Source organism: Agrilus planipennis, unplaced genomic scaffold (genome assembly GCF_000699045.2).
Source record: "Agrilus planipennis isolate EAB-ADULT unplaced genomic scaffold, Apla_2.0 scaffold42, whole genome shotgun sequence".
In the NCBI taxonomy this organism is placed as follows: Eukaryota; Metazoa; Arthropoda; class Insecta; order Coleoptera; family Buprestidae; genus Agrilus; species Agrilus planipennis.
The window spans coordinates 314,784-339,864 of NW_020438888.1; the positions used below are offsets into that span (position 1 = coordinate 314,784).

General features: G+C 39.6%; 4 protein-coding genes and 1 long non-coding RNA gene across 12 annotated transcripts in view; all 5 read right to left on the reverse strand.

Annotated features, from left to right (window-relative positions):
- Positions 1 to 1,427, reverse strand: part of LOC108744895 (RILP-like protein homolog) — a 4,501-nt gene extending 3,074 nt beyond the window's left edge. For 2 of the 6 annotated variants that reach the window (XM_025981778.1, XM_025981775.1), the window contains exons 1-4: positions 993 to 1,427; positions 673 to 921; positions 416 to 613; positions 311 to 366 (exon numbers count right to left, since the gene is read on the reverse strand). In XM_025981778.1, the coding sequence (XP_025837563.1) occupies positions 311 to 366; positions 416 to 613; positions 673 to 921; positions 993 to 1,307 (818 nt within the window). In that variant the 5' untranslated portion in view covers positions 1,308 to 1,427. Of the gene's footprint in view, positions 1 to 22; positions 92 to 190; positions 367 to 415; positions 614 to 672; positions 922 to 992 lie in introns of all 6 variants that reach the window. The other 4 variants (XM_025981774.1, XM_025981776.1, XM_025981777.1 and 1 more) reach the window with 4 other exon arrangements.
- A 108-nt stretch (positions 1,428 to 1,535) lies between these two features.
- Positions 1,536 to 3,927, reverse strand: LOC108744889 (amidophosphoribosyltransferase). Its single transcript, XM_018480850.1, has 7 exons — positions 3,366 to 3,927; positions 3,043 to 3,304; positions 2,743 to 2,989; positions 2,328 to 2,686; positions 2,167 to 2,272; positions 1,869 to 2,105; positions 1,536 to 1,808 (listed from the first exon to the last, which is right to left on the reverse strand). The coding sequence occupies exons 1-7, from the start codon at positions 3,548 to 3,550 to the stop codon at positions 1,660 to 1,662; spliced, it is 1,545 nt and encodes a 514-aa protein (XP_018336352.1). The 5' UTR covers positions 3,551 to 3,927; the 3' UTR covers positions 1,536 to 1,659.
- An 83-nt stretch (positions 3,928 to 4,010) lies between these two features.
- On the reverse strand, positions 4,011 to 8,438 carry LOC108744887 (actin-binding protein IPP-like). Its single transcript, XM_025981798.1, has 8 exons — positions 7,950 to 8,438; positions 7,638 to 7,906; positions 6,969 to 7,206; positions 6,544 to 6,881; positions 6,187 to 6,485; positions 5,836 to 6,133; positions 5,560 to 5,777; positions 4,011 to 4,254 (listed from the first exon to the last, which is right to left on the reverse strand). Exons 1-8 carry the CDS (start codon positions 8,336 to 8,338, stop codon positions 4,033 to 4,035), a joined length of 2,271 nt encoding a protein of 756 aa, XP_025837583.1. The 5' UTR covers positions 8,339 to 8,438; the 3' UTR covers positions 4,011 to 4,032.
- Positions 8,439 to 8,540: 102 nt separating this feature from the next.
- On the reverse strand, positions 8,541 to 24,644 carry LOC108744884 (apolipophorins). 3 transcript variants are annotated; one of them, XM_018480841.1, is made up of 35 exons: positions 24,545 to 24,644; positions 22,900 to 22,926; positions 22,615 to 22,811; positions 22,415 to 22,555; positions 21,566 to 22,348; positions 21,024 to 21,501; positions 20,291 to 20,967; positions 19,914 to 20,229; positions 18,281 to 19,845; positions 17,976 to 18,220; positions 17,526 to 17,913; positions 17,344 to 17,470; positions 17,098 to 17,282; positions 16,962 to 17,036; positions 15,965 to 16,396; positions 15,700 to 15,908; positions 15,041 to 15,333; positions 14,737 to 14,980; positions 14,318 to 14,666; positions 13,531 to 14,264; positions 13,175 to 13,476; positions 12,974 to 13,125; positions 11,488 to 11,619; positions 11,302 to 11,430; positions 11,070 to 11,229; positions 10,785 to 11,003; positions 10,561 to 10,728; positions 10,309 to 10,501; positions 10,099 to 10,253; positions 9,794 to 9,977; positions 9,405 to 9,738; positions 9,119 to 9,343; positions 8,985 to 9,056; positions 8,794 to 8,913; positions 8,541 to 8,718 (listed from the first exon to the last, which is right to left on the reverse strand). In XM_018480841.1, the coding sequence occupies exons 1-35, from the start codon at positions 24,627 to 24,629 to the stop codon at positions 8,710 to 8,712; spliced, it is 10,104 nt and encodes a 3,367-aa protein (XP_018336343.1). In that variant the 5' UTR covers positions 24,630 to 24,644; the 3' UTR covers positions 8,541 to 8,709. The 3 variants fall into 3 exon arrangements, with proteins under 3 accessions (XP_018336343.1, XP_025837556.1, XP_025837555.1); XM_025981771.1 differs by lacking the exon at positions 24,545 to 24,644 and adding an exon at positions 24,384 to 24,487 and having other exon boundaries at positions 12,974 to 13,101; XM_025981770.1 differs by lacking the exon at positions 24,545 to 24,644 and adding an exon at positions 24,384 to 24,487.
- On the reverse strand, positions 23,524 to 23,948 carry LOC112906812. The gene is made up of 2 exons (XR_003232610.1): positions 23,702 to 23,948; positions 23,524 to 23,640 (listed from the first exon to the last, which is right to left on the reverse strand). It is a non-coding gene; the product is annotated as an uncharacterized LOC112906812 (long non-coding RNA).
- Positions 24,645 to 25,081: the final 437 nt, after the last annotated feature.

Genomic DNA, 25,081 nt, shown 5'->3' on the forward strand with positions numbered 1-25,081 from the left:
ACAGGTAATTAAATAAACTTACTCCTCTGCATTATTAATGACAATTTCGGGCACAACTTCAACACCCTTATTAATTGGTACATGTTTTTTTCTGTATAAATAAAAAAACCAAAACATTTAAATAATAAAAACTAAATAATAATAAAAATAAAAAAGATTGTGCATATCAACCTAAAGATGCTTTTCTTACGTTTCTACTTTTGGCTTAGGCCTATATGTATCCAATTCTTCTTCCAGATCACTAACTCTAGCCTTTAGTTCATTCCTTTCGTGTAATATGTCTTTCAACTCTTGAGTAGTGAACCGGGGCCTGTTGGGATCATCCAAATCAAAGACTGCCTTATTACTGGGATATGTAATGTCACACTGAAAAATGGTTATAAGTTTGGGGTTTCTTCAAATACTGGTGATTTACCTTTGCTAAATCTTCATTCTCTTTAACAGCAATGCCCAAACGTTGCCTTAAAGCTGTAATATCTCTTTGTTGGTCTTGTAACTGAACTAAAAAATCAGCCCTCTCATCACAGAGGGTTCTCACTTGATTTTGTAGAGTCTTGTGCCTTCTTCTTAGGTCTCTAGTGGATGTGGTGATTTTTTCAATTTGTGTTTTGAACTGTAACAAGAAATATTTGTGGTTACACATAGGCAAAGGGGTTATTATTTAATACTGACATTTTCCACTTCCGCATTCTTTTCTTCTAACTGTCTCTCCTTTTGCCTGATCTCCTCTCTTTGCTTGTCTATGGAAGCCTGTAGCTTTCCCAGCATATCACTGGCCATGGTCTGTTCAATAGTATTGATGTCATTGAATTGACTGTTGTCTTGGGACTTGAGTTTTCTGTTTTCCTCTTGTAATTTGGACACCAGCATCACCAAATCTTTAGATTCTGTCCTCCATTGATCCTCTATAGTCTCCAGTTCCTTTAAATAAAAAGTCAATTCAACCAAAAGTCATGAATTGACCTTACAATTTAAATTCCCTTAGTGCTTACCCTTTCAAATTTTTGTCTGTATTCTGCCTTTTCAATCTTATCATTCTCTAGTTGTGTTATTTTCGATTTCATATCGAGAATTAAAGTATTTTCGCGTTCATTTTTTATCGCCAAGTTTTCCAGGAGCTCCAGGGCGTTTATTACTTTGGGCATGAGTGATGTCACAGCATCTGCTCCAAATGTATCAATAATCTTCTCACATTCTTTACCGATATCAGAGGCAATGTCATACACGTCCACAACAGTAACGTCGCCTGCTGGGTCCTCCACATCATCCATTTTCGTTTTACGGGGCGAATAATACAAACGAGGCATAAGAAATATTTAGTTTTCAACAAAACATTAACCGTTAACAATATACGTGAGCCTGTAATAGGTGACACATCAACTCCGACTTGTGATTTGTTTATTGTGACAGGAAAATCTGAGTATTGATTGGATAACAATTGATCTACCATTGTACAGTTTCAGCTACTTGGGATTTGAATAGCATATGTGCCGCCATATTGGACATCTGATCTAAACTGTAACGAAAGTAAGATGGCGATTCTAGACATTTATTTGTAAAAAACAATTACATAGGCATGTTTATGACATATATTATTATAAAACAACAGTCTCCATTAAGTACTCTTTTGAATGAAAGTATTTTATTTGTTGTTTTTCTTCACCACTGGGTACTAGAGTTAATATCTACGGGGTATTTCCCCGTCAAGCATGCAACGCAGTGGCCATATTCTATATTACGATTCTTTAGATCGCGTTGTACTGCTGTTACTAGACCGTCGACACTCAAATATGCTAAACTATTCGCACCTGCAAAAGAATTAGGATAAACAATTTTTATTAAAACTGGATTGATAATGATTGATCTACCGATTTTCGCTGTTAAATCGAGATTATCCAACTGATTTGCGATCAGTTCTTCTTTTGTGGGAATGTTTATGCCCATGTAACAGGGGAACTTTAGTGGTGGACTAGCTACCCTAATGTGAACCTCTTTAGCCCCCGCCTTTCGGAGCATATGAACGAGCTGAAGAATGGTATTTCCCCGGACTATTGAATCATCCACAAGAACCACACGTTTACCCTCCACATTCGTTAGTATTGGACCTGACAATTACGATGCTTTACAAAAAGGGCTTTTAAAATAAAAGATATCTATCTATCTTACTGAATTTTAAAGTGACATTCAGCTGCCTCAGTCTGTTACTGGGTTGTATGAACGTCCTTCCGACGTAATTGTTTTTTGTCAGTAATTCCCCGAAGGGGATTCCCGCCTAGAAAACCAAAACAAGTAAATTGTATATTAGCATACAAGGTAAAAAAAAATACTTGGGTGGCATATCCGAAAGCTGCGGCATTTCCAGACTCAGGAACAGACCCGACTATGTCAGCTTCTACAGGGTGCTCAAGTGCCAGCTGCCTACCACAATTGGTTCTCACAGTGTACACTTCCTGCCCTTCGAAGAGACTGTTTGGCCTAGCAAAATAGACATATTCGAAAATGCAAAACGCTTGTGCGTTCCCTTCCGGTCGTTTTATGATATCCACCGTCCTGATCCCGTCCTTGGTCATTTCCACTATCTCTCCAGGATGAACTTCCCTTACATACCGAGTAAACGAAAGGAACGCGCAAGACTCAGATGCCACAACCCACCCATCACATTGGTCTTCGTTTAACTCTTTTTCGGCTGAAACTCGATTGTAATATAAACTAATATAAGAAAACAAATATAGAAATGCTCACGACTATTCAGAGGAGTGATTTTTCCTAAGCATAATGGTCTATTTCCATATGGATCTCGAACAGCATATATACGATCTTTGAGCATAATAACCAATGAGTAACTCAGAGGAGCTAAGAGCATCAGATGTTTAATGCGAGCAGGCCAATCTGGTCCATTTATTTCGCCTTCTGGGGGGTTGAGACATAGAGCCTGTGTGATTAACTCGCTGTCAGAATGGGTGGAAAGCCCTATGCCCCTTTCCAAGACCTACAGTTTTTCATTTAGACTACGAATGTTCAATTCTAAAATCTGATAACAACCTTCTTTCTCAAACTCGAGCAGTTTACCAACTCCCCATTGTGTGCAACGGCCAGAGCGCCATGTATGGAATGTACTACGAACGGTTGGCAATTTATTACTTCTGATTTGGCTTTGGTAGAGTACCGTGTATGTCCTATTCCCAAATTGCCCTGCAATTTGCTAATACTGTCATTGTTATACACATGTTTGACTAAGCCCATGCCCTTGTGCACTTTAAATTCTTCCCCATCACTTACTGCAATACCTGTTGATTCTTGCCCTCTAATAAAAATAAAATAAAAATGGTCGACGATCGTTAATTAAAAGAGGGCTTGATATGCACCTATGCTGTAGGGCTTCCAATCCCATGCATATTATTTGTGCAATTTCCAATTTGGAAGGCCAAACACTTGTTGCTATAACCCCGAACACGGCGCATTCGTGCTTCAGGCCCGTGGGGTTTTCCTGGGGTCTCTTTTGAATTGTTTGTGTTTTCTTTTGTATAATACTTTCGATATTTGCAATCATCTTCTTGTTACTGTAGGGGAAACTACACTTTTTCAAAATTAAATGTTAACAAATCTATAATATAGCGCAGCACGTGGCGCAACTGATAAGACTTTAGTTAAGTAAAAGTAAACAACTGGGAAAGAGGTTAATGTACTTGCATACAGTTAATGGGGTCGAGTGTAGACGAGTTTTGGTGTGTGTAGGGGTAGATTGAGTACAGCCGGCACTCAAAAGATTGTCGTTGACAAAATTTTACATAACTTATTGTTTATAAAATGTGTAATAATGATGAGAAGATAGCAATCTCCCCAATAATGCTAACCGGAATTAGTATAGCATTTTGTAATTGGTTCAGATTGTTAGGACCCCCGCATACCTGCATATAGTAATCGTGCAATAGGAGAGTTCGAATCTAACCTTAACATTTTATTCGCTTTTATTTTTTTTTATTATTATAAATAATTGGAGTAAATGGGAATTTTGATAGAAACCACTTTATTTTATACAACAGTGGCAGCTTTACAGTCAAATAAAGAAGCACGTTCGTACCACATATTGGTCAGAGGATTGAAACATTCTACAGACGAAACGTTGCATTGTGCTCGATATAAATTGGTGCAACTGTCTTTTTCACCTCCAATCACATAAACTAATCCATCAATTGAAACAGCTATAGCTCTATTTCTTGGTATTTTCATTAATGGTAATTTTGTCCATTGTTTCTACAATTTTATTATCTTTGCATTTAAACAAATTTTTATTTGATTATTTATGTACGGGGTCGTTCATAAAATGCGTTCTCAAGTAAAGGGGGGAAGGATATTGTTTAGTGTGACGAGAAATGACAAGAGGGTAGGGAGGTGTAAGGAAATGTGGCGTTTGTCGTTCATTATGTTTTTCTTAACTTGGAGCTTCTTAAAATTTCTATTATGATAGAAAGTTTTTTTCACTGCTATTTTTAATCGCAAAAAATCGTATGTAGGGGTGGTGTGGCGTAGTTTTTGTTACGTAATATTTGATAGGGGGGTTGCTGAAAGTGTGACTTAGCGTGAGGAAGGAGAAAGGGGAGGCTAAAAAATGAAATTTCGTATTATGGACTTGAACAAGTCATTGAGTATCGGCTTTAAATGAAGGGAGACTGAGGTCTAAATTTTGAGGATAGGTGGAGGGAGACTGTCTTCAAAATTTAAGTCTTAAGGGGTGTTGGTAAAGGTCTAGATGATGGCCCCCACCCCCTTGGGGGGTGTGGATGGGGGCGATCGAAAGAGGAGGTCTCCCCCACCACTGTATCATAAAAAGTTCGTGGCGGTCTCACCCCCATAGAAAGTTATGGGGGTTCAAAGTTAATAAATATGCCAATTTTTATACATTTCTAGGCATGTAAATATTTATATAGTCATTCTTAAACAATATTCAAAGGTAAAACTAATGAAAAATACATAAAAATATTGAGAAAGTTATATAAAACATTATTTAAATATCTTTATCAATAGGGTAGGTTAGGTTAGGTTAGGTTATCGGGTTTTGTTCAAGTGACCACCCTCTTTCGATCCCCCACCTCCACCCGCTTGAAAATAATTTTTTTATTGAATTTTATTTGAATTATAGTGTATGAAAATTGTCAAAATAATCAACTTTGAACCCCCATATTTCTTTATGGGGGTGAGACCGCCGCAAATTTTTTATGGAGTTTTACTCAGGTGATCATCCTCTTTCGAATCCCCCCTACCCCCACCCCCTCGGGAGTGGGGGGCCATCATCTACCCCCACGAACTTTTTATGGTACAGTGGTAGGGGAGACCTCCTCTTTCGATCCCACCTACCCCCACCCCAAAGGGGCCATCATCTAGACATTTACCAGGTGTTACAACTGTTTGCCTTCTACTGAAGATGATTTATTAGAAAAATTGTATTTCAATAATGTACCAGTTTTCTTAGTCCCCTACGTCCCCTTCCTCTAAAGACGGCACTACGAGGCACATCCCAATTATAAATTCAAACAATAACAATAATAATAATAATAATACGTTTTGAAAAGAATAACTTTCTGCAGTTTTTAAATCCCCACTGTCGTTACATCCTCCTATCGCGTACAAAACGTCATTTTCTACTGCTAAACTTAATTGGCTCTTTATTTGTAGCAAAGGGGCCAAAGTTACCCAAACGCGGTCCCTAAAATTAAAACCAACAAAATCGCTGGTGTATCTGGCCTCATTAGTGGAACCCCCTGCTAAATAAATCACCCCTGAAAATAGAATAGCGTTATATAAACCGTAGAGGTACCTTTTTGTGACTGTAGATACCTTCGTGGACTACAACGCCCATGCAATACCTTGGTTCTGGTAAATTATCGTAAATATCCCATGTGTCGTTAACAAAATCGTAAGTCTCTATTGTTTGGTCGATTTCGCCCCTGGTCCATCCCCCAATTGCACACAGGGTGTTTTTTAACGAACACAAACCAAATTCGCATCTAGGTAACATTAAATTCGACTTTTTAATCCACAAATTTTCGTTTGTGTTATACATGTAACAGTAGGAACAGGTACTGTCCGAACCTATAGCGTAAATATTGCCGTACAGGGTTGCGATTTGGGNATGATTTATTAGAAAAATTGTATTTCAATAATGTACCAGTTTTCTTAGTCCCCTACGTCCCCTTCCTCTAAAGACGGCACTACCAGGCACATCCCAATTATAAATTCAAACAATAACAATAATAATAATAATAATACGTTTTGAAAAGAATAACTTTCTGCAGTTTTTAAATCCCCACTGTCGTTACATCCTCCTATCGCGTACAAAACGTCATTTTGTACTGCTAAACTTAATTGGCTCTTTATTTGTAGCAAAGGGGCCAAAGTTACCCAAACGCGGTCCCTAAAATTAAAACCAACAAAATCGCTGGTGTATCTGGCCTCATTAGTGGAACCCCCTGCTAAATAAATCACCCCTGAAAATAGAATAGCGTTATATAAACCGTAGAGGTACCTTTTTGTGACTGTAGATACCTTCGTGGACTACAACGCCCATGCAATACCTTGGTTCTGGTAAATTATCGTAAATATCCCATGTGTCGTTAACAAAATCGTAAGTCTCTATTGTTTGGTCGATTTCGCCCCTGGTCCATCCCCCAATTGCACACAGGGTGTTTTTTAACGAACACAAACCAAATTCGCATCTAGGTAACATTAAATTCGACTTTTTAATCCACAAATTTTCGTTTGTGTTATACATGTAACAGTAGGAACAGGTACTGTCCGAACCTATAGCGTAAATATTGCCGTACAGGGTTGCGATTTGGGCAATAACCGGACATTTCACTTTTGTTGGCACTTCGGTCCATTCTCTAGTTAAAAAAATGTACCCAATAACGGCTACGTTCGTAAAGAAATTGATCTTTTATTTAGGGGCAAATTTTGTAAAATTTACTTACTCCGTAAGACTGTTGAATCTTTTGAAAATGTAGTTTTCTTCTTGCTGGCCATGTCCGAACAATTTTTGGGGCCTATAATTGTCCACGCAAAGAGCATAAATTTGTTTTCTTAACCGTGGTTTGCCCTGTTGTAAACGAATTAGGTTGCTGTTTTCCGATGTGAGATCAACGTGAATGGTTATCAAGGCATTTCGCAATTTTGGTTCAAAACATTTCTCAATATAGTTTTCTACCACCTCTACAAAAAAATGTACATGTTTTATACATGTACAGGGTGGAATGGCGCTTAGGGACATTAAAAAAATAATTTATAGCAAATTTTATACTTAGGTATATATAAATAAAAGAGTATGCTTGGAGTACGGCTCTGCATGGTTCTGGTGTTGTAGGAGGATGCTAAAAATATTGTGGAAAGAAGTGAGGGAGTATTAGAAAGAGTAGGAGAACAGGGGACTTTATGTAGATCAATATAGGTTAGTAGGACAGTTTCTCAGACACAAAGGGTTTAAAGGTTATCGTCAGTTAGAGTGGCAAACCTCTTCAGAGATCTTTCCCCTTCTGATGCTAGCTGTGGATTGGCAACTCCAATCCAAAAGGGTTAGTTAGAGACACAGACAAATTAGAAGGAGAAACTGGAGTGAAGAAGTGTGTAGGATTATAAATACCTACCTATAGGAAAAAGTAGAAATCGCACTTGTTTTAAAACGTCGTAGATGTCTTTTTGTACTTCGGTTTCGTTTTGCCTAAGCCATTTCATGGCCGCTTCGAGAACCTCCTGTTCAGAATCCAAAACTAAGTTTTCAGACGCAAGAATTTCAATTGTTTGATATTTTGTTAAGCGAAGCCAATTTTCTTGTACACGTATTTTCGAAAAATTGTGACAAACGTACAGTAACGTCGCATTTTTTAAATATATTAAATTATGATCATCTGCAAAACTGCGAGGATACGTATAAAATGTGTACGAATCTGTACTCTTACCAATAAATTTCGAGAACATTCGAATTATCCAAATTCTTTAGAATATTTCTCGAACACATGTAAACGACTTCGTGTATTTCTAACATATCTGCGGCCATAAGAAGGTTTTTAACATTTTCGCAAGTAACTTTTATGTTTTCGCCGTATACGAAATCTACCAGCAATTTCATGGATTCTGAAGTGACCCCTTGCATATGTATGACCTGCTGATTGGACTCCCTGAGTCCTGCAGTGAACATTGCATGAAAATAAGGGCTACTAGCGGCCAATATGGCCTTATGGACCTCGATTATGTCACCATCAACGGAGAAACTGACATCGCATAATTTAGATGATTTTCTTAATGAATTCAAGTTCTCCAAAACTTTTGAAAAATGCTCCTTACTCATTTTTTACGAATAATTGCGTATAATTTTTGTACGCCTTCCCTTGGTTGTGCACTTAAATTTTATTCCAGTTTGACATTAAAGAACATGCCAATACAATTTTTCATTTGACAGCGTTTTCAAATTAATAGGTACTTGTTATTTTTTAATTTGGGTATTTATATGGTCACCCTGTGTATACAGTAAGTAGAAGTAAAAGTCGGACTACACTTTTTATATAATATTTTACTTTACAATACCTGACACTAGAAAAATTTACAAAATTTTGCTTTCGTAGCCTAAGACACTTAAAATTAACTTTAGGTACTCATAAAGTGATTAATTAATAGGATTGTTTCTTTCTTCGTGAATTTCATCTAATCGTCGCGACTGGCTCATTTCCTCTGAAACGGCGAAAATAAAAATAGATCGATGATCGATCGATTATATCGATTTTTATAATTTAAAACTGTACTTACATCTTTGGTGTACACCACGTGGCATTGGTTAAGGGCACTGTAGGGAGAAATAGGTTTACATTCACAGTCCAAACCCTGTTCGACGCTCGTGATCGACTGTACTATGTTGTGGGCTGCGATCTGTATCGGTAAAACAAAAACAAAACGGTTAATGACAACAAAAGAAGTAAGCCAATTGTTGTGGATCTTACCTGGACAGCTTGTTTTTTAGCAGCCGCTTTGGCAGCTAGAATGTTGTTAGCTACGAACACGTTACCGCGGTGCTGGAAATAAAACAAATACGTTTAAAAGGTTGATAAAGAAAAAGGAAAAGTTTTTCTCTCACATTAGTTGTGAAATCGACACAGAAATCGTCATAATCGAGTTGCTTGTGCAAGTCGGGGGTTCCTTGTTTCTTTTTCGTGTCACTCAAAGTAAACGCGTTGCGACTATTAAAACCGATCACGTTTTTGGCCTCTTTTGGATCTTTTACTTTCAAATGGGGGAAAGGAACAATCAAATTGAGTGATAACTCTTTGCTGTTGAACAGATAAGCGGATAGTTTTTGTATCTGAAACATAAAACAATTGGAAATCAATAAAATTGTTTCGTTTTTAAAAATCGTTTATTACCAAAACGAATCGCCCTTGTTCGCATGGCGTTCCACGTGCCACGATAATGGCTTTGGCGGCGTTCGCTCTGAAAGGATAAGAAATCGCTTCCTTGTACGTCACAAATTCGACGTTGCATCCAGATGCTAAGGATAAATCGTGCAACCAACTCTTAGCGGTCTTCAAGAACGAATCGACCTTTTCGTTTCCGGTCTGGAACTCGGGTTTCTTGGGCTGGTCGTAGAATTTAACGTTCGGCAATTTTCCCTTGAATGTCAATTTTCCGCCATGGGTAAAGTGCGATGGCCACTGAGAACTGACTCCTCCAAAACCGATCAGATGGAACTCAACATCGCTAGAAGAAAATGGTCCCTTTATTTTTTTGAAGGTACAAGAACCAAGAAACTTACTTGATTCCTTTGGAGTTCAATTCTTGTACAACTTGCGGTACCAGGGGTTGCAAGATGTTCTTGTAAATCTCCTCGTTACTCTTGTTTTGGTCAACAATTATGACGATATCGGCTGCTTTGCCCGGAAGTTTAACGCTGAACTTCGTGAAGACGTCGTAAGGCTTGTCGGAGTTTTGACATTGTACTAAAAACAAAAATAAATCGACCATAAAAAAACTGACACACAAACACACGAGCGATCCTACAAGGATTCCGTTTTTCATTCGGAACTCTAAAAACCGAAGAAAATGATCTTGAGTACTTACGGAACTCATCGGGAACCCTTATCCAAACGTTTTTGTGGTTGCAAGCCGCAGCGTAAGCAACGGCAATGGCCCTTTCGGTGTCAGGAACTCCAGCGTGAAGTCCGTGATTGCAAGCTTCCTTGAAGTTGGCAGGATCCACGAATGGAGAACAGAATCTGAAAGAGACTGTTAAAAAAACAATTCTATACAATTGATTTGACATTGAATTACCGTAGCGGTGACTCAAGGTCGAAAAGTTTTTCACAAGACGGCTGTGATTTGTGACCGGCGTCTGTATGACCTACTTCACTGACATCTGGACAACCGCCGCTGGTCTTGTATGAGTTTCCAAATTCCTTGGGACTCGTCACAATTTTGCCATTGGGAAGGGTAAAATCGTCATAGGGTTCATTGTTTCCGTTGCCTTTTGAGAGATTTTTGAAATTAGGTATTTATGCGACCAAAATATTTTTGGTGTCTTACCAAGAAGTCCTTTCAATTGTCCGTGGTAGAATCCTGAAATGTGAACTCCGCAAACGACCAATTCTGGGCCACAAACTACCAAGATACCAGCTTTGGATTTCAAATGGACTGATTCGTAAAGAGAGTAGGCGCTAATGTGCGGGGTGCTAATGGGCAAATCTGCAGCAGCTGCAAATAAAACAAAAATTTCTACCATCAGCATCATTTGTTTCTTCTCCACGTACCATTGTTCAATAAGGCTTGACGTCCCTTCTTCAAGGTAACGATCTCGTCGTTGACAGACAAGGTGATAGCAGTAAGGATACCATTGGTGTACGTTCCGACCAGGGAGAAGTTTCCATTCTCAGCGTCACCTGCCAAAAGGTAGTTGCATTTACCTGGGAACGTGATGTGCTTACCGTCGAAGGTGAAGATGTGTTGTCCTTGGGCCACAATTGCGAATACTGCAAAAGAAAAATTTAGATTTTAATTTTTAAAGCCAGCCAAAAAAATGGCATAGTGATGCTTACGTCGTTGAGGTAATATGAAGTCGCGTAAGTCAAAGGATATTGCGGTTCTGAAACTAGTCACAATGTCGGGAAGATCGTTCTTCAATAAATAGTTCAATGGAGAGAATTTAACGGCTACCAGACGTGGCAAGTTGTGGATGAAGTTAAATGACACTGGGATCTAAATATTTATCAATAAATAATACTCGATACTCAAGTATATACATTTTTGTAAATCCCCGAAGTTACTTACGGCTTTGGTTGGAAAACTGAAGTCCTTATCAGTTTGTATTGACTGAAGAACAGCCTTTAGTGCATCTGCAATGGTCTTCACGATGGCTTCTATAGCCGCTACGTCGTCAACTGGTTCCCGTTTCAATTTCTAAACCATTTGAAATTACGTTACCGTTTTTAATAATTACTTTGTTATCTATAATACCTTTTCAATGTAGTCAGTAATTGCGGTGACAACACTCTTCAAAGATTCGTTTGGTAGCGCGTCCTTCAGAGTGGTAGCGAAATCCTTAATGGTGTTGATAATACCTTCCGAAACGGTAACTCCACTAGTGATCTAATCATAAACGAAAAATAAAAAAAATGTACAATATATAGGGTTGTTCGGAAAGTCATTTCGTTTTTCTTGTGGAAATGAAAGACAGTTTTCGTATAATAAACAAATACTTTATTAAATAATATATTGACCGTTCTGGTCCAACACCTTTTGCCATCTTTCTGGTAGTAGCATAATTCCACGCTCATAAAATTTTTGGTCTTTGCTGGCAAAAAACTGATCGAGGAGGTTTTTGACCTCCTCATTTGAGGTGAAGGTTTTACCGTCTAAAAAATTTTGGAGTGACCGGAACAAATAATAATCCGATGGTGCCAGGTCTGGAGAATATGGTGGGTGTAGCATTGTATCCCATTCAAGCTGTAAAAGCTTTTGGCGAGTGACCAAACTTGTGTGAGGTCTCGCGTTGTCTTGGTGAAACACTACACCTTTCCTGTTGATTAGTTCTGACCTTTTCTGTTGAAGTGCATCATTCAGTTTGTCCAGCTGATGACAGTAGACTTCCGAATTAATCGTTGTGTTATCCGGTAAAAGCTCAAAAAAAACGATTCCTTTAAAATCCCACCAAACAGACAGCATCACCTTTTTTTGGTGAATATCGGCTTTGGAAATGGTTTGAGCCGGTTCATCTTTTTTGCTCCATGACCTCTTGCGTTTGACGTTGTTGTATACAACCCATTTTTCGTCCCCAGTGATGATGCGCTTCAAAAACGGATCATTTTCGTGACGTTTGAGAAGCGAATCGCAGACGTCAATGCGGCGACACAGATTTCTCTCTGTGAGAACATGGGGAACCCATACATCGAGCTTCGAGGATAATCCCAGGCCTTTCAAGTGGTCATAAACTGTTGAATTTGATAAATTTAACCTCAATCCGATCTCACGTGTTGTTATTCGCCGGTTCACATCAACTAATGCCTTTATCGCGTCTTTATCAGCTTCAACCGGCCTTCCCGAACGTGGTGCATCTTCGACATCAAAATTGCCGGATCGAAATTTAGCGAACCAGTTCTGGCACTGGCGTACTGTCAACACACCTTCTCCATACACATCAGTCAATTTCTTTCTGGCTTGAACAGCATTTTTACCCTTTCTGTAGTAAAACAGTAAGATATGTCGAAAATGCTGCTTATCGCTCTCCATATTTAAAAGGGCACCAACCAAAAACTACTGCGTAGAATTAATTGGAATTTTTCACACACAATCCTTGCTATATGAGCTCTCAAAGCATATAAAAATTATACGGCTTAAATGTGAAGTTGGGTGCAAAAGAATACAATTAAATCCTCTGTCGAGAAAAAACGAAATGACTTTCCGAACAACCCGATAATTATTTTATTGTTGATCGAGCGCTTACCTCATTGTACCTGTTCTTCAATTCCTCGGCGATGGGCAAGTTCTTGATTTCGTTGTAAATCTGTTGAGATTCTTTAACCACTACGTCGCGGGTCTGTTCGAACACCTTGGCCAAAAAGCGGACGACATCTAAAGAAGAAGATTTTTCGATTTCTTAATGGGCCATCCACAAGATTTTAAAATTCGTTATTAAAATTCTCACCTTGGCTGATCGAAGAGATGTAGGTGGCGATATGTTTCAATTCGTCCTGGTGGGCGTCAATAATTTGACTGATCTTCGCAAGGTACGTGAAGAACAAGTTGGTGAATTGTTCTAAGATCGTGTAGGAAGCGTCCAGAATGTTTTTGGCGATGTCTCTAACTTTGGGCAACAAATCTTTGTTGATCGACTCCGTTATTTGGGCAAACTGGGTCTGCAAGTTGGCAACAACCTTCTCCGTGACGTCGCTCACTTGGGCTAAAATCTCGTTAAATGTCTTCACAACTGCTCCAAAGGTGCTCTTGCTAAATAGAAACGAAAATAGAAGATTGTTACGATATGTATCACACAAATCTTACAAGAATTCTTCAAGTTCCTTAAGAGTCTTGTCGGAAACGAATTCCTCTCTCAGTTTCTCCAATTCCTTCTTGTGGTATTCGAGGAAAGGTTTGAAATTAGGAAGACTCTTCTTTGCGATACTGTTGATGTGATTCACTTGATCGGAGAACTCCTTAGTTGCGGAATCCAAGGTGGCTTTCGATTCTTTCAAGAATGTCTCGATGTCGTTTTTGATGGGAACCAATACAAGTTGTTTGATGTTTTCGGCACTCACTCCATAATCAGATTTTAGGAAGTTGGCTTCGTCAAGCTTCACGCTGGCGTGGAGCAAGTCTTTCCGTTGGCCGTTCTTGATGACTTCTAAACGGAAGTCAGATATTTGGCTTGGTATGAATCCAGCATTCAGTTCTATCTTCTCGTTGGGATTGTCTTTGCGAGACGTGTAGAATTTGACAGTGTTGAAATTTTTGACTTCCAGGTGACTGACAATAGGTTTTACTCCTAATATTTGCGTGGTGGTGTCGACAATTTGGACATTTTTGTTTAATTGGAATCGGGAATCGACTTTCAACAATTCCTTGTTCAAAGTACTCAACAAAAGTAGGGCGTGTTTTTGATCCGCTTCAGCTTGCAACGCAGAAATGTATTTCGCCTTGTCCAGGTTATAAATGATTTTGAAGTCGTATTGGAACGTTTTCTTTTCTACGAAGTCTATTAGCACGTTTTCTTCAGACTTGATGTCTATTTTCAGTCCCTGAAACAGAAATATTATTTATTTGGTACTTTACTGAGTATGGCACCTTTTACCTGACTCTTCGCTTCGAACACGTTGCTCACGGAGAAACCATAGTTTCCAATTCTTCTTTTAACTGCTTTACCAGTAACAACAATTTTCTGGTTGGCTTTCGAAAAGACATCAATTACGAATTCCAGCGTTGCAGTTTTCGAGGGTATGTCGTATTTGGCGTTGTAAAGGACCTGAAGGTCTTTGGCAAGGGATGGGTTCGTGAATTTCACTTCGGCATGTACATTACCGCTGTCTTTACTATGGTCGTAGTTCAAAATTCCGCTTAGCGATGTTTTCTGATTCGGTTGGTTTTTCTTGTCAAAGTACAAGCTGATATCTCCTTTGATTGGTACGAGTTTACCCTTTTCCCTGAATAAAAAAAAAATAAATTAAGAAAACGGGGAAAATTAACGTTGGGGGTTGATATTCAAATTCTCACTTTTGCAGTTTGGCTTCGGCCGAAACAACACGTTTCGGTGTTGTTAGGGTAACACCAGCTTCGGTTGGTTGAACGTAAACGCTGTACTGGTACTTGTTGTTCTTGTTTTGCAAATGGATGTCGACGGTGTGGACGAACACAAGGTCTTTACGAGTTGTGACACCTTTCAGTCCGAATTCGTGGGGGAAGCCCAAATTACGCAGATCGATTGCGATCTCGATTTCGTGATTGAATATCGAAACATCTGAGGAACAACATGAATTAGTATTGAAACAGGAAAGGGAAAAGATGAATGATGTTTTACCATTTTGTGTGATCTTAGAATCAAGTTCAATGTGAGAGCATTGTTTCTTCTCTTCGCAGTACGAGTTGAGCACTTTGAATTGTTTGTTTGTCAATTTGAGTTCGGCGTCGATTGCCTTGGGTCCAAGACCTCCGTTGAAGGAAACTTGGATTCCTTGTTCGCCGTATTTCGCGGCGTCCAAACTTTGCCTGATAAACTTGAAGTTAGCTGCCTTGTTTTCTTCCTTAAGTTTGAACGATCCGGCCCCTTCGACGATTGTTTTGTCTCCTTCAACACGATGTTTGTAACTGGTGCTAATGTCAGAAGAAGAAAATGATTGAACAATAAATTCTTTGCATGTTTAATGTAGCAGGGATACAAAGCATAGGAAAGCGCAGGGTTAAGGGAGGGCGGCGCTGTACGGGTGCGAAACATGGACGGTGGGCTTTGCGGAAAATAAAAGGTTAGAAGCGTTCGAAATGTGGTGTTCCAGGCGAATGATGAGGATAGGTTAGAAATGAAGAGGTATTAGAAAGAATAGGAGAACAGAGGACTCTATGGAAGTCATTAAGGAATAGGCTAGATGGGTTGGTAGGACACGTTCTCAAGCATGAAGGTCTAGTCAGAAACGGGAGTTAGGAGGAGCAGAGGTAGGCCTAGATTAGATATCTGTTTATTACCTTCCACTTAAAATATTTTGACCGTCTGAAGAAAGTGACACAAGTATGCGATTTCCGCCTTTTGCAGCTTTCGTTTGAGCCTCGAAGGCATATTTGTTGATTTTCAAAGTTGGCGAGTTGATGTTTCCCTTGATGTTGAAATTGTCTGGACTTTCGACGTAAGCGTCTACGTCTCCTTCTAGCAAGAAATCTTTGCGGGGGATTGCGATCTAACAAAACATATTTCTTTAATACACTTCAAAATTGGATTTTCTCGTATATTTACCTTGATTTGTCCACTTCCCTTGTTCGATGATATAGTGTTGATCTTCAGGACGATTTCGTCCTTTTTGCCGTCAGGAAATTGGAGCGACAAGTCCAAAACTGGCGTGATGTCCGACAGGACCAATTCGTTGGCTATGACGTATTTCTTACCATTTACTTCTACGGTTCCGCCGTTTTTATGAACTTTGCCGTCCGACGATTTTTTGTTGTAAAAATGGAATTTACTTCCTCTGGCTTCCGGTGCGTCAAGGAGTAAGTCGAGAACATATTCGTTTTCTTTTTCTTTGGAAATGGTTATGTCGGTCTTGACATCACGACCTTTTCCGGTTTTCAGTTCCAAGTTTGCGTTCAATTTTTTCAGCTCTTGTTCATCAGAAATTCCGTATCCAAAAGCAACCGAAATTGGAGGTTCCTTTTGGAAGTTGAGGGTACCCTAAAATAGGATACAATAGTGAAGATTTTCTCGTATATTATTAGAAAACTATAGAAAAAAGAAAGAGGGACTTGTAGATTTAGAAAAAGCTTTTGACAATGTTAAATGGGACAAGATGTTAAAAATGTAGGGTTGAGTTACAAAGATAGAAGAGTGATTTGTTTGGAACACGGCGTTGTACGGGTGCGAAACATGGACAGTGGGCGCGGCGGAAAAAAAAGCGTTCGAAATGTGGTGTTACAGGCGAATGATGAGGATAAGTTAGAAATGAAGAGGTATTAGAAAGAATAGGAGAACAGAAGACTGTATGGAAGTCAATAAGAAATAGGCGAGATAGGTTGGTAGGACACCTTCTCAGGCATGAAGGTGTAGTCAGAGACATATTAGAGGCAGAAACGAAAGTTAGGAGGGGTAGAGGTAGACCTAGATTTGATTATTCTTCACAGATAGTTGAGGATATGGGTTGTTCTAGTTTTAGGGAAATGCAAAAATTAGCTCAGGATAGGAAAGAGTTTTAGGACTGACGACCTTATGATGATGATGATGATGTGTAACTTTAACTTACTTGAAGTTTGCCATCTCTTCTGCCGAATTGGAGTTCACCTTCTGTTTTGACATCTAGTGTGGCATCGGGTTTGCTCTAGAAAGAAACACGTACGTAAAAAAAAGTTTCTGATACCACTATCTTATAAAACACATACGCCATCGTCGTCTATGAAGAGGGCAAATTTCCCTTTAAGTTCCAAATGATCTTCAGGAGTTTCTGGTTTTTTGGCGAGTCCAGAACTGCTCAATCTGACGTTTCTTATTATGGCGTTCGGAGTTATTACTTCGACATTGATATCTCCACTAACTGGTTTGCCTTGACCATACAGATCGTAATTTCCTGATAGAACATATCGGAATGGTTAATAACAAAATACCTCCAACAATTTCGCTTTCCATACCTGAGACTGAAATCGACGATTGACTACCGCATTTTCCGACGATCTTGTAATTTCCTACTCGTTCCTTATACTGCGCACTGGTACTCAATTCAACAGGATGCGGCAAAGCGGAACCGGAAACCTTTAACTAAAGAAGACATAATAATAATAATAATTTAAAGGGGATTGGGGCTTCGACTTACGCTAGCTTCGCTGACTTTTTTCTCCTCATGGCCTGAATGTTTAACGGCAACGTCAGCGTTAACTGATTTTCCTTGCGGCAGATCAATAACTATGTTGTTGGTGTAATCGATGATGTGCTTCTTAGGATTACTGTCTTTCAGCACGCCTTTGCTGGTGATTTTAAGTCCTGGTGCGTTTTTGTTTTCACGCGATTCCAACACCAGAACACCTTGTCCGTTGATGATGTCATTTACGGTTTTGATGTTTCTGTTGATCTTCAGCAAGTAGTAATGGTCGGTTGGTAAGGTGATTTCGACCTGAAGTTCGCCTGTTTCGTGTCCTGGACTTTGTTCTCTTGCAGCTTTCACATTGCCTTCAAGTCTTTTGCCTGCGGCTTCAACGTAGTTCCTGTAACAAAGGCAAATAGTAGCGTATGCACAAATTTGTAGATAAGTGTTTGAAAAACGTACTTTGTATCAATTAAAGTTGGAGTTAGTTTGCTTTCGGTGGAGAATGTGATCTTGTTCTGGGGGTCCTTGTTTACGTCGGGGTAAAGGTGTACAACGACGTTGTAAATAGGGTCGGATATTTTGAAGGTCGAATCAGCTTTTAGTTTCTTGTTGAGCTTTTGAATGTCGACTACCACGTTAGCTGTTCCCGATCCCTTGCTAGCCTTCAGTTGACCGTTGGCCTCGATGAAATCTTTAACGAATACCTGCCCGAAAAATAATTGTAAACATAGACAAACGTTTTATTTAGGAACTAGATTTCGTACCTTGAGATTCCCATTGGCGTTTCCATCCTTGGTTGCCTTTAGGAGTACATCGGCGTTGATGTTGCCACCTGCCGAAACTTTGAGAACAGCATCGGCCTTGTCCGGGTTCAAAACTAAGCCACCGTTGAATTTCACTGCTTCTTTGAGATTGGGTACTTTCAGTACCAAATTGGCTCCAATGTCGATATCGTCCGGTTTGAAGTGATGCTTAATGGTTCCTTTGAGTTCGGCCTTTTTGCCGTTCAATTCAACTTCGTTTTCAATTTTTGAATCGTCACCGTTGATGTCGTGTTGCGATTTGATTTCGAGTTTGTTTCCCATCCCGTAGATTTCGAATTCTAAATCGTAATCGCCCACTTCTTTACGCGAAACTTCGAGTTCCAGCTCGGATCCAATATTCACTTTATTGTACTTCAGGTCGACGTCGTACTTGAGCTTTTTGGGAGACGTTTCGATTTCGCCAGTGGCCTCTGTTCCAATCAGTGGATAGGAGAATTTACCTTCGGATTTGAACTTGTAATCTTGGTAGTCTTTGAATTTGTACTCGGAATTGCTGGAGATGACGAGCTTGTTGGTTTTCGAGTTGAGGTCGTGACCGTGGACGAGCTCCAGGGAGGTCTCTACTTCCGTTGGGGTCTTCTTGAATGCCGCCTTGAGATTTACGTTCGCTTGCGGGTTAACGCTGTTCTTGAATTCTGCGTCCAGTGTAAATTGTGGAACTAGCTGTACTTTGGCCTTAAGGGAAGCGTCTTTTTCTCCGTCAGATACTGTTATGTCGGAAATATATTTCGAATTTTCGCGTGCCACGCTTCCTTTGAGGAGGACGTTCTTTTGATTGGGGAGAAGAAGTTTGACGTCGTTGAAGATGTATTTGACGTTGCTACCTCCTTGTTCTACCACCACAGTTCCTTCTACGGTTCCTTGTTGTGCCTGTTGACCTCCGGGTAATTTGTAGTCCAGAAGAGGCTTGTACACTTGTCTTTGAGGAGAGCCGCTGACAGCAACTCCAGCTTTTGCGTAGAATTCTTCATTGTCGTGACGTAATTTTCCCAAAATCGACTTCTCATTGTTGCTATTTATAATTCGGGCTTCTGCTGAGAGGGTTTTCTGTGGTGCTGTGATGGCGCCTCGAACGTAAGCTTCCGGATAGAGGAAAGCCTCCGCTTCAACGCTCAACTTGCGATCCCTCTTTTCGCCAAGGACTTCGAAGACAAAGTCCAATCCGTTCTTGTTCGATTCACCCGCGTATGGTGTGCTCCTTAAATGGTATTCAGACAAATCTTCCCGTTCTATTCCTACGCTAAATTTCGCGTTTCCACTGAATGGGAAAGGTAGGAGAGGAGCCTGTTTTCCCGTCTGGGATGGGCTGTCGATATCGGCGCAGAATGTTAGTCCTATGTAGGGTGAAACATTATCGAAGCAGATGGAGAAGTCCTTGTTATGAGTGAACTTGAGGGGTTTGGTAACCTCCTTCTTTCCCAGTTCGCGGGACTTGAAGAGGATCTGGTGGTTGGCAGAAACGATCTTTTGTTCTTTTACTGGCAATGAAAACTTAACGTCGATACCTGAAAGGGGAACGGGAATGTTGCATTAAATGAGATTCTGGGGAACTCGACTGTGGTATTTGTATTACCTTTGAGTTTACTAAGTTCGATTGACAGGTCGGTTCCTGTGGCAGTGTACAAGGAAGATTTCACTTTTAGCCCACTTTCGACAACTTGGGTGTCGATAGATAGACTTCCAGCAACTTCGATGTTCGCGCTGGGGATGAGTTTGAGTTTCAAGTGTTTGTCGGCAGTGCTGCTGATGAGGGATTGGAGATCGATGTTTCCTTCAACTTTGAACAAGACCGAAAAAGCACCGTCAACAGCCAGACGTAAGGGGAAACCAAGAGATGTCGGATAACTGAGTTCGGTGTCCAAGAAGAGGACGTTGGATTGGATGGACTCCTAAGAAAGTTAATGAAAGGCAATTAAGTGGTGGTAAAATGCTTAAGAGTTTTAAATGTACCTGGAAGTTTTTCGTCTTGTCAATGCCAAGTTCTAAATGGTCGAAGAATTTTTCGATAAGAACTTCAGGTTTGAATTTATCAACGTTTTCATACACGTTGACGAATAGTAATTCTGATCCAAACAGTTTGATGCTGTAGTCCACGTCAACGTCAGTGTTCAGTTCGTTGGTCTTAATTCTGATGTCCTTTTCGATTTTGTCCACCTCAGCTTTAGGCACGTCGCGTCTGCTCCTCTGAAGTTTCGCGTACCTCTCGTTGAAGGTGTCGTACAGGTTTTTAGCAGTATCCTTGCCTTTCGCGAAAAGTTCTTCGGGTTCGGTGGTTCTGAAGACTCCAGAAGGTCCATAGTAGTGTTCCAAAACTTTGTCCAAATTCTCTTGTCTCGTGGACACTTCTAGGAAATTGAAAGTGTGTCCGAAAAGATCTGCGGTCAAATTCAAGTCCAAAGACCTTGGCAAGAAGGAACTTTGTGAGTAAATTACGTTCGATTCTATCGAATTAGCAAGGCCCAATGTGTCTATAGCGTAAGAGAATTCAGAATTGAAAGAGTATTTTCTGATGTCGAATGGGAACCTATTCGGAGGGACGATGTTGCTAAGTTGTTGTTTGGCAAGTTCCTTATCTGGGTTTGTGGTTGCTTTTAGATTACGAAGATGAGATGTGATGAAACCTCCAACTGAAATAGAACCATTAGTACAACACAATCTACAATGGGTTCAACTTTCTGCCTACCTTGATAGCTGGGTTCGGTATCCAGCAATGCTTTTAGAGCGGTGGCCACTTTGCCGTTTGGACATTGAGCCAATACCAAGTAAGCCTTGATGCGGATCTCAGAATCCTGTTGGATGTCCTTTAGAATTGAAACGGCCGCATCTCTGATTTTGTCCTTACAAGCGTCGGTCAGAAGGGTTTCGAGGGCTGCCACGCGTACTCTGTTGGGTTCTTTTTTGTCCTGGGCGATTGCGATTAATCTTGCGGAAACGGAATCGATAAGGGTACCGATGTTTCCTAATGCTTTCAGGGCGTACAATTGTTCTTTTTCTTCGTCACGGTTTTGGGGTTTTCCACCTTTGACTTTCGCCAAAAGTTTTTGCGACAACTTGTTGATGGCGTCAATTTTTGAACATGAATGTTGGCGACAGTAGATGCCAGCAATGGAACCTATGCTTAAGTATGCTTCCCGTGGAAGTTGCGCTTGGTCCAGCAGAGCCTGCAAGGTTTATTAAGTACAATTTGGCATACGATCACATGAAGTGGAAACACAAAATACTTACTGCAGCCGCATTGAGCGATCCCGGGGTCGCGTGTTTAACAAAGGCCAAACGGATGTACAGGATTTTCTGTTCTAACGGAGTTAGTTCTTTGTTTTTCAAAAGTTCGATGGCAACTTCGATAGTTTCGCCTGTTCCGGCTCTGAAGAGGGCGTCCAAGAACACTCTCTTTGCACCCACTTTGTCCTGGAATCCTGCACCAGCTTTTACTTGACGATAAACCGCGAGGATGTCGTTCTTGCTCGAAACTCTCAAAGTTTTTACCAGATTGATGTACTCGTTGGCAGAGTTTTCTTTCACAGTTTGACCGATTGTGTTTGTGGCATCTTTCAATGCGTTCAAGATCGAGTCCAAGTTGACCTTTTCGGTACTAACTGGGTGAGGATTCTCGAAGATGATGGATTTGGGTTCGCTCACTTTGCTCCCCGGATTTTCTTTGCTTTGGCCTACCAACTGGAGTTTTGTTGTTATGCTTGCCTGGGCCCCATTTTTACCAATTGAAAAGGGCAAGTAGAGGTAGTTCTCTGTCACCAAAACCTTCTCCAAAATTCCATTCTTTATGTGCTGTTCTGACGTGTAATCGCCGTCCAAAAGGGGACTTGACTTGATTTCGCTGTTGAGGTTGAAGGTGGTGCTAAGGAATTCGTTGCTGAGACTTTCACGTTGTCCACATTTGTTCAGGTTTTTGCTCTTTTGGATCACTACCACGCCTCCATCATCTCGACTGTTCACATCAGTTGGACAAACTCCAAACACATCGGTTTCGTACGAATGTTTCGGTGAGGCCTGTTGAGAAGAAAGTGTTTTTGGAACTTATCTCTCCAAGAACCGATTGATAATTGAATTGCTTACTTGGAATAGTGATGCGACCGCTCTCTTGATGTTAAGGGAGTTTTGGTTGTCGTCTGGTTCTGCACAGACGACATCCTCGACATGGCCGTCGTGAAAATTGAGACGAATGGGCTTCTCAATTCCGACCAAATGAGAATATTTCTAGAACGTAAAATTTCAGAAAGGAATAGAATGAAAAATGTTGGCGGTCCAGAAATTACCTTTGCTTCGGGTCCAATAACTTGGACGTCTTTTAGTCGAAGGAGTTGATTGCATTCCGGAAGTTGGGTCAAAAGTACTGTAGCTTTAAGTTTCGTAGTAGTTTGTTGACCCTCCGCGCTGGAGAGTGATATGTCTATATTACCTTCTAGATTGTATTTGTACGTTGTACCGTCGGCATATTTGAACGTTTTCGATGCTAAAATTTAATGATCGATTAATTCCTATTGATCGTAAAAGATTAAGAACATTTTTTGAATTCTATAACGACTTAGACTAATTCTTACCTCCCTGGCATCCAGATCGACATTTATCTGAAAAAAAAGAACATATTTTTTGTGATATTTATTTATTCTTGTTTTATTATTATTGATATATTTCGATTCGGTTAGATAGACAGATAGAAATCCATAATAATATTTAATGTTTGATATTTTGACCTTATATTATATGTATCTATGTATATTCTTGACCTTCAAATTGATTGCGGATGTTGCAGATCTTTTTAAAAATTTCTCTTTATCTAATCAATTATTGTGCTGCCAGAGTTCACCAACTTGCTGCACCTTTCTTAAGGATTAGTGTTAGATTATGCTTCTTAAAAACACTTTTGTTTATTTCTGCATTTGATAACTAAATTATTTTGAGATGGACATTCTGCTTCAAAATTTTTGAAAATTTGGATTTTAGTTAATATCTATCTACTACTTGCGATTTTGTTTAAAGAAGAACTAACAAAATTTAAACAATTTTATGTTCTAGAATTCGTAATTAAAAGAATTATACGAGTAGGTACATGTTATAAATATATCGATAATTTTTGTAAAAATGGGCTTCTAAATCATCGTGAGTTTGAGTTTCAAGTGTTTGTCGGCAGTGCTGCTGATGAGGGATTGGAGATCGATGTTTCCTTCAACTTTGAACAAGACCGAAAAAGCACCGTCAACAGCCAAACGTAAGGGGAAACCAAGAGATGTCGGATAACTGAGTTCGGTGTCCAAGAAGAGGACGTTGGATTGGATGGACTCCTAAGAAAGTTAATGAAAGGCAATTAAGTGGTGGTAAAATGCTTAAGAGTTTTAAATGTACCTGGAAGTTTTTCGTCTTGTCAATGCCAAGTTCTAAATGGTCGAAGAATTTTTCGATAAGAACTTCAGGTTTGAATTTATCAACGTTTTCATACACGTTGACGAATAGTAATTCTGATCCAAACAGTTTGATGCTGTAGTCCACGTCAACGTCAGTGTTCAGTTCGTTGGTCTTAATTCTGATGTCCTTTTCGATTTTGTCCACCTCAGCTTTAGGCACGTCGCGTCTGCTCCTCTGAAGTTTCGCGTACCTCNATGTTTTTGTTACTATTTCAGTCATTATAGCTCGTACGATCGATCGAAAACATTATATTTTGAGACATGATTTTTAATTGCAATCATTATAAAATGGATACGATCGCTTTAATTCTCGTTCTATCTAACCCTTTAAATGTTTTGTTAAAATTTCTAATTTTTGGGATAGGGATGTGTTTTAAAAATTAAGCAAATCGTAATTTTTTTCAAGTTTCTCCTTAGGGGAATAATTTTTTATTTCTATCATCTTCTTTAAACTTTATTATCTTTTTAATAAAAGGTAAAAAGGGATTTTTGTCATAAACAACTTAAAAGTTTGTACGTTTTTCTCAGATCTGCTATTATTTTGTTTTTCATGAAAATCAAGTGCGCTTGTTCTCATTTTGTTTCAAAAAAAAAAATAGAAAAAAAAAATGAAAATCACCTACCTTGAGAGTAAGCGAGGTCAGAGGTGAGTAATACTAATAAAAGCGCGAGCGCAGGGGTAACAAGATCCCGCCCGAGCCTAGCCATAGCGCACTAAGACTAAACTGTGCTTACCCCCCAACCCGTTTTTATAGATTCCCCTCTGGTNATGAAAATCACCTACCTTGAGAGTAAGCGAGGTCAGAGGTGAGTAATACTAATAAAAGCGCGAGCGCAGGGGTAACAAGATCCCGCCCGAGCCTAGCCATAGCGCACTAAGACTAAACTGTGCTTACCCCCCAACCCGTTTTTATAGATTCCCCTCTGGTCAGCGTTACTGTCTGATAATGAAGAGATGGACAAAACACATTATTATTACTACAATTATCATTTGATACATACATTCGAGCACAAAAGGTTACTTCTGCCAGCAAAATCTGCATTTTCAGCGATTTCTAATCTCTTCGCATGTAAGCATTTATGTAATTTAATAATGGCTGTCCTCACGACTTCTTGAAATCATATCCGGCTAGAGTTTTAATTTTTTGTTTATTGTGTTAGTAAAACTGATAAAACATTTCATGTTTCAAAAACGGTTCACATTGTATTTCATTCTTTTTAAGAACATTATCTTGTTACTCGACTGTTGTACAGCAAAGAGAGGGTCATTTTTCCTATTTATTGCGTTACAACAAAGAGAGGGTTATCTATTGTGCTCCAC

Excerpts from the sequence above, each read along its gene's own strand:
- LOC108744889 (XM_018480850.1), bottom strand. The coding sequence starts at position 3,550 with ATGATTGCAAATATCGAAAGTATTATACAAAAGAAAACACAAACAATT. Across the intron at positions 2,990-3,042 it reads GCTCGAGTTTGAGAAAGAAG|GTCTTGGAAAGGGGCATAGG; the intron begins GTTGTTATCAGA and ends GAAAAACTGTAG. Across the intron at positions 2,106-2,166 it reads GAATGTCACTTTAAAATTCA|GTCCAATACTAACGAATGTG; the intron begins GTAAGATAGATA and ends CGTAATTGTCAG.
- LOC108744884 (XM_018480841.1), bottom strand. The coding sequence starts at position 24,629 with ATGGCTAGGCTCGGGCGGGATCTTGTTACCCCTGCGCTCGCGCTTTTA. Across the intron at positions 19,846-19,913 it reads CGAACTTAGTAAACTCAAAG|GTATCGACGTTAAGTTTTCA; the intron begins GTAATACAAATA and ends TTCCCCTTTCAG. Across the intron at positions 9,978-10,098 it reads AAGGGTTCCCGATGAGTTCC|TACAATGTCAAAACTCCGAC; the intron begins GTAAGTACTCAA and ends TTTTGTTTTTAG.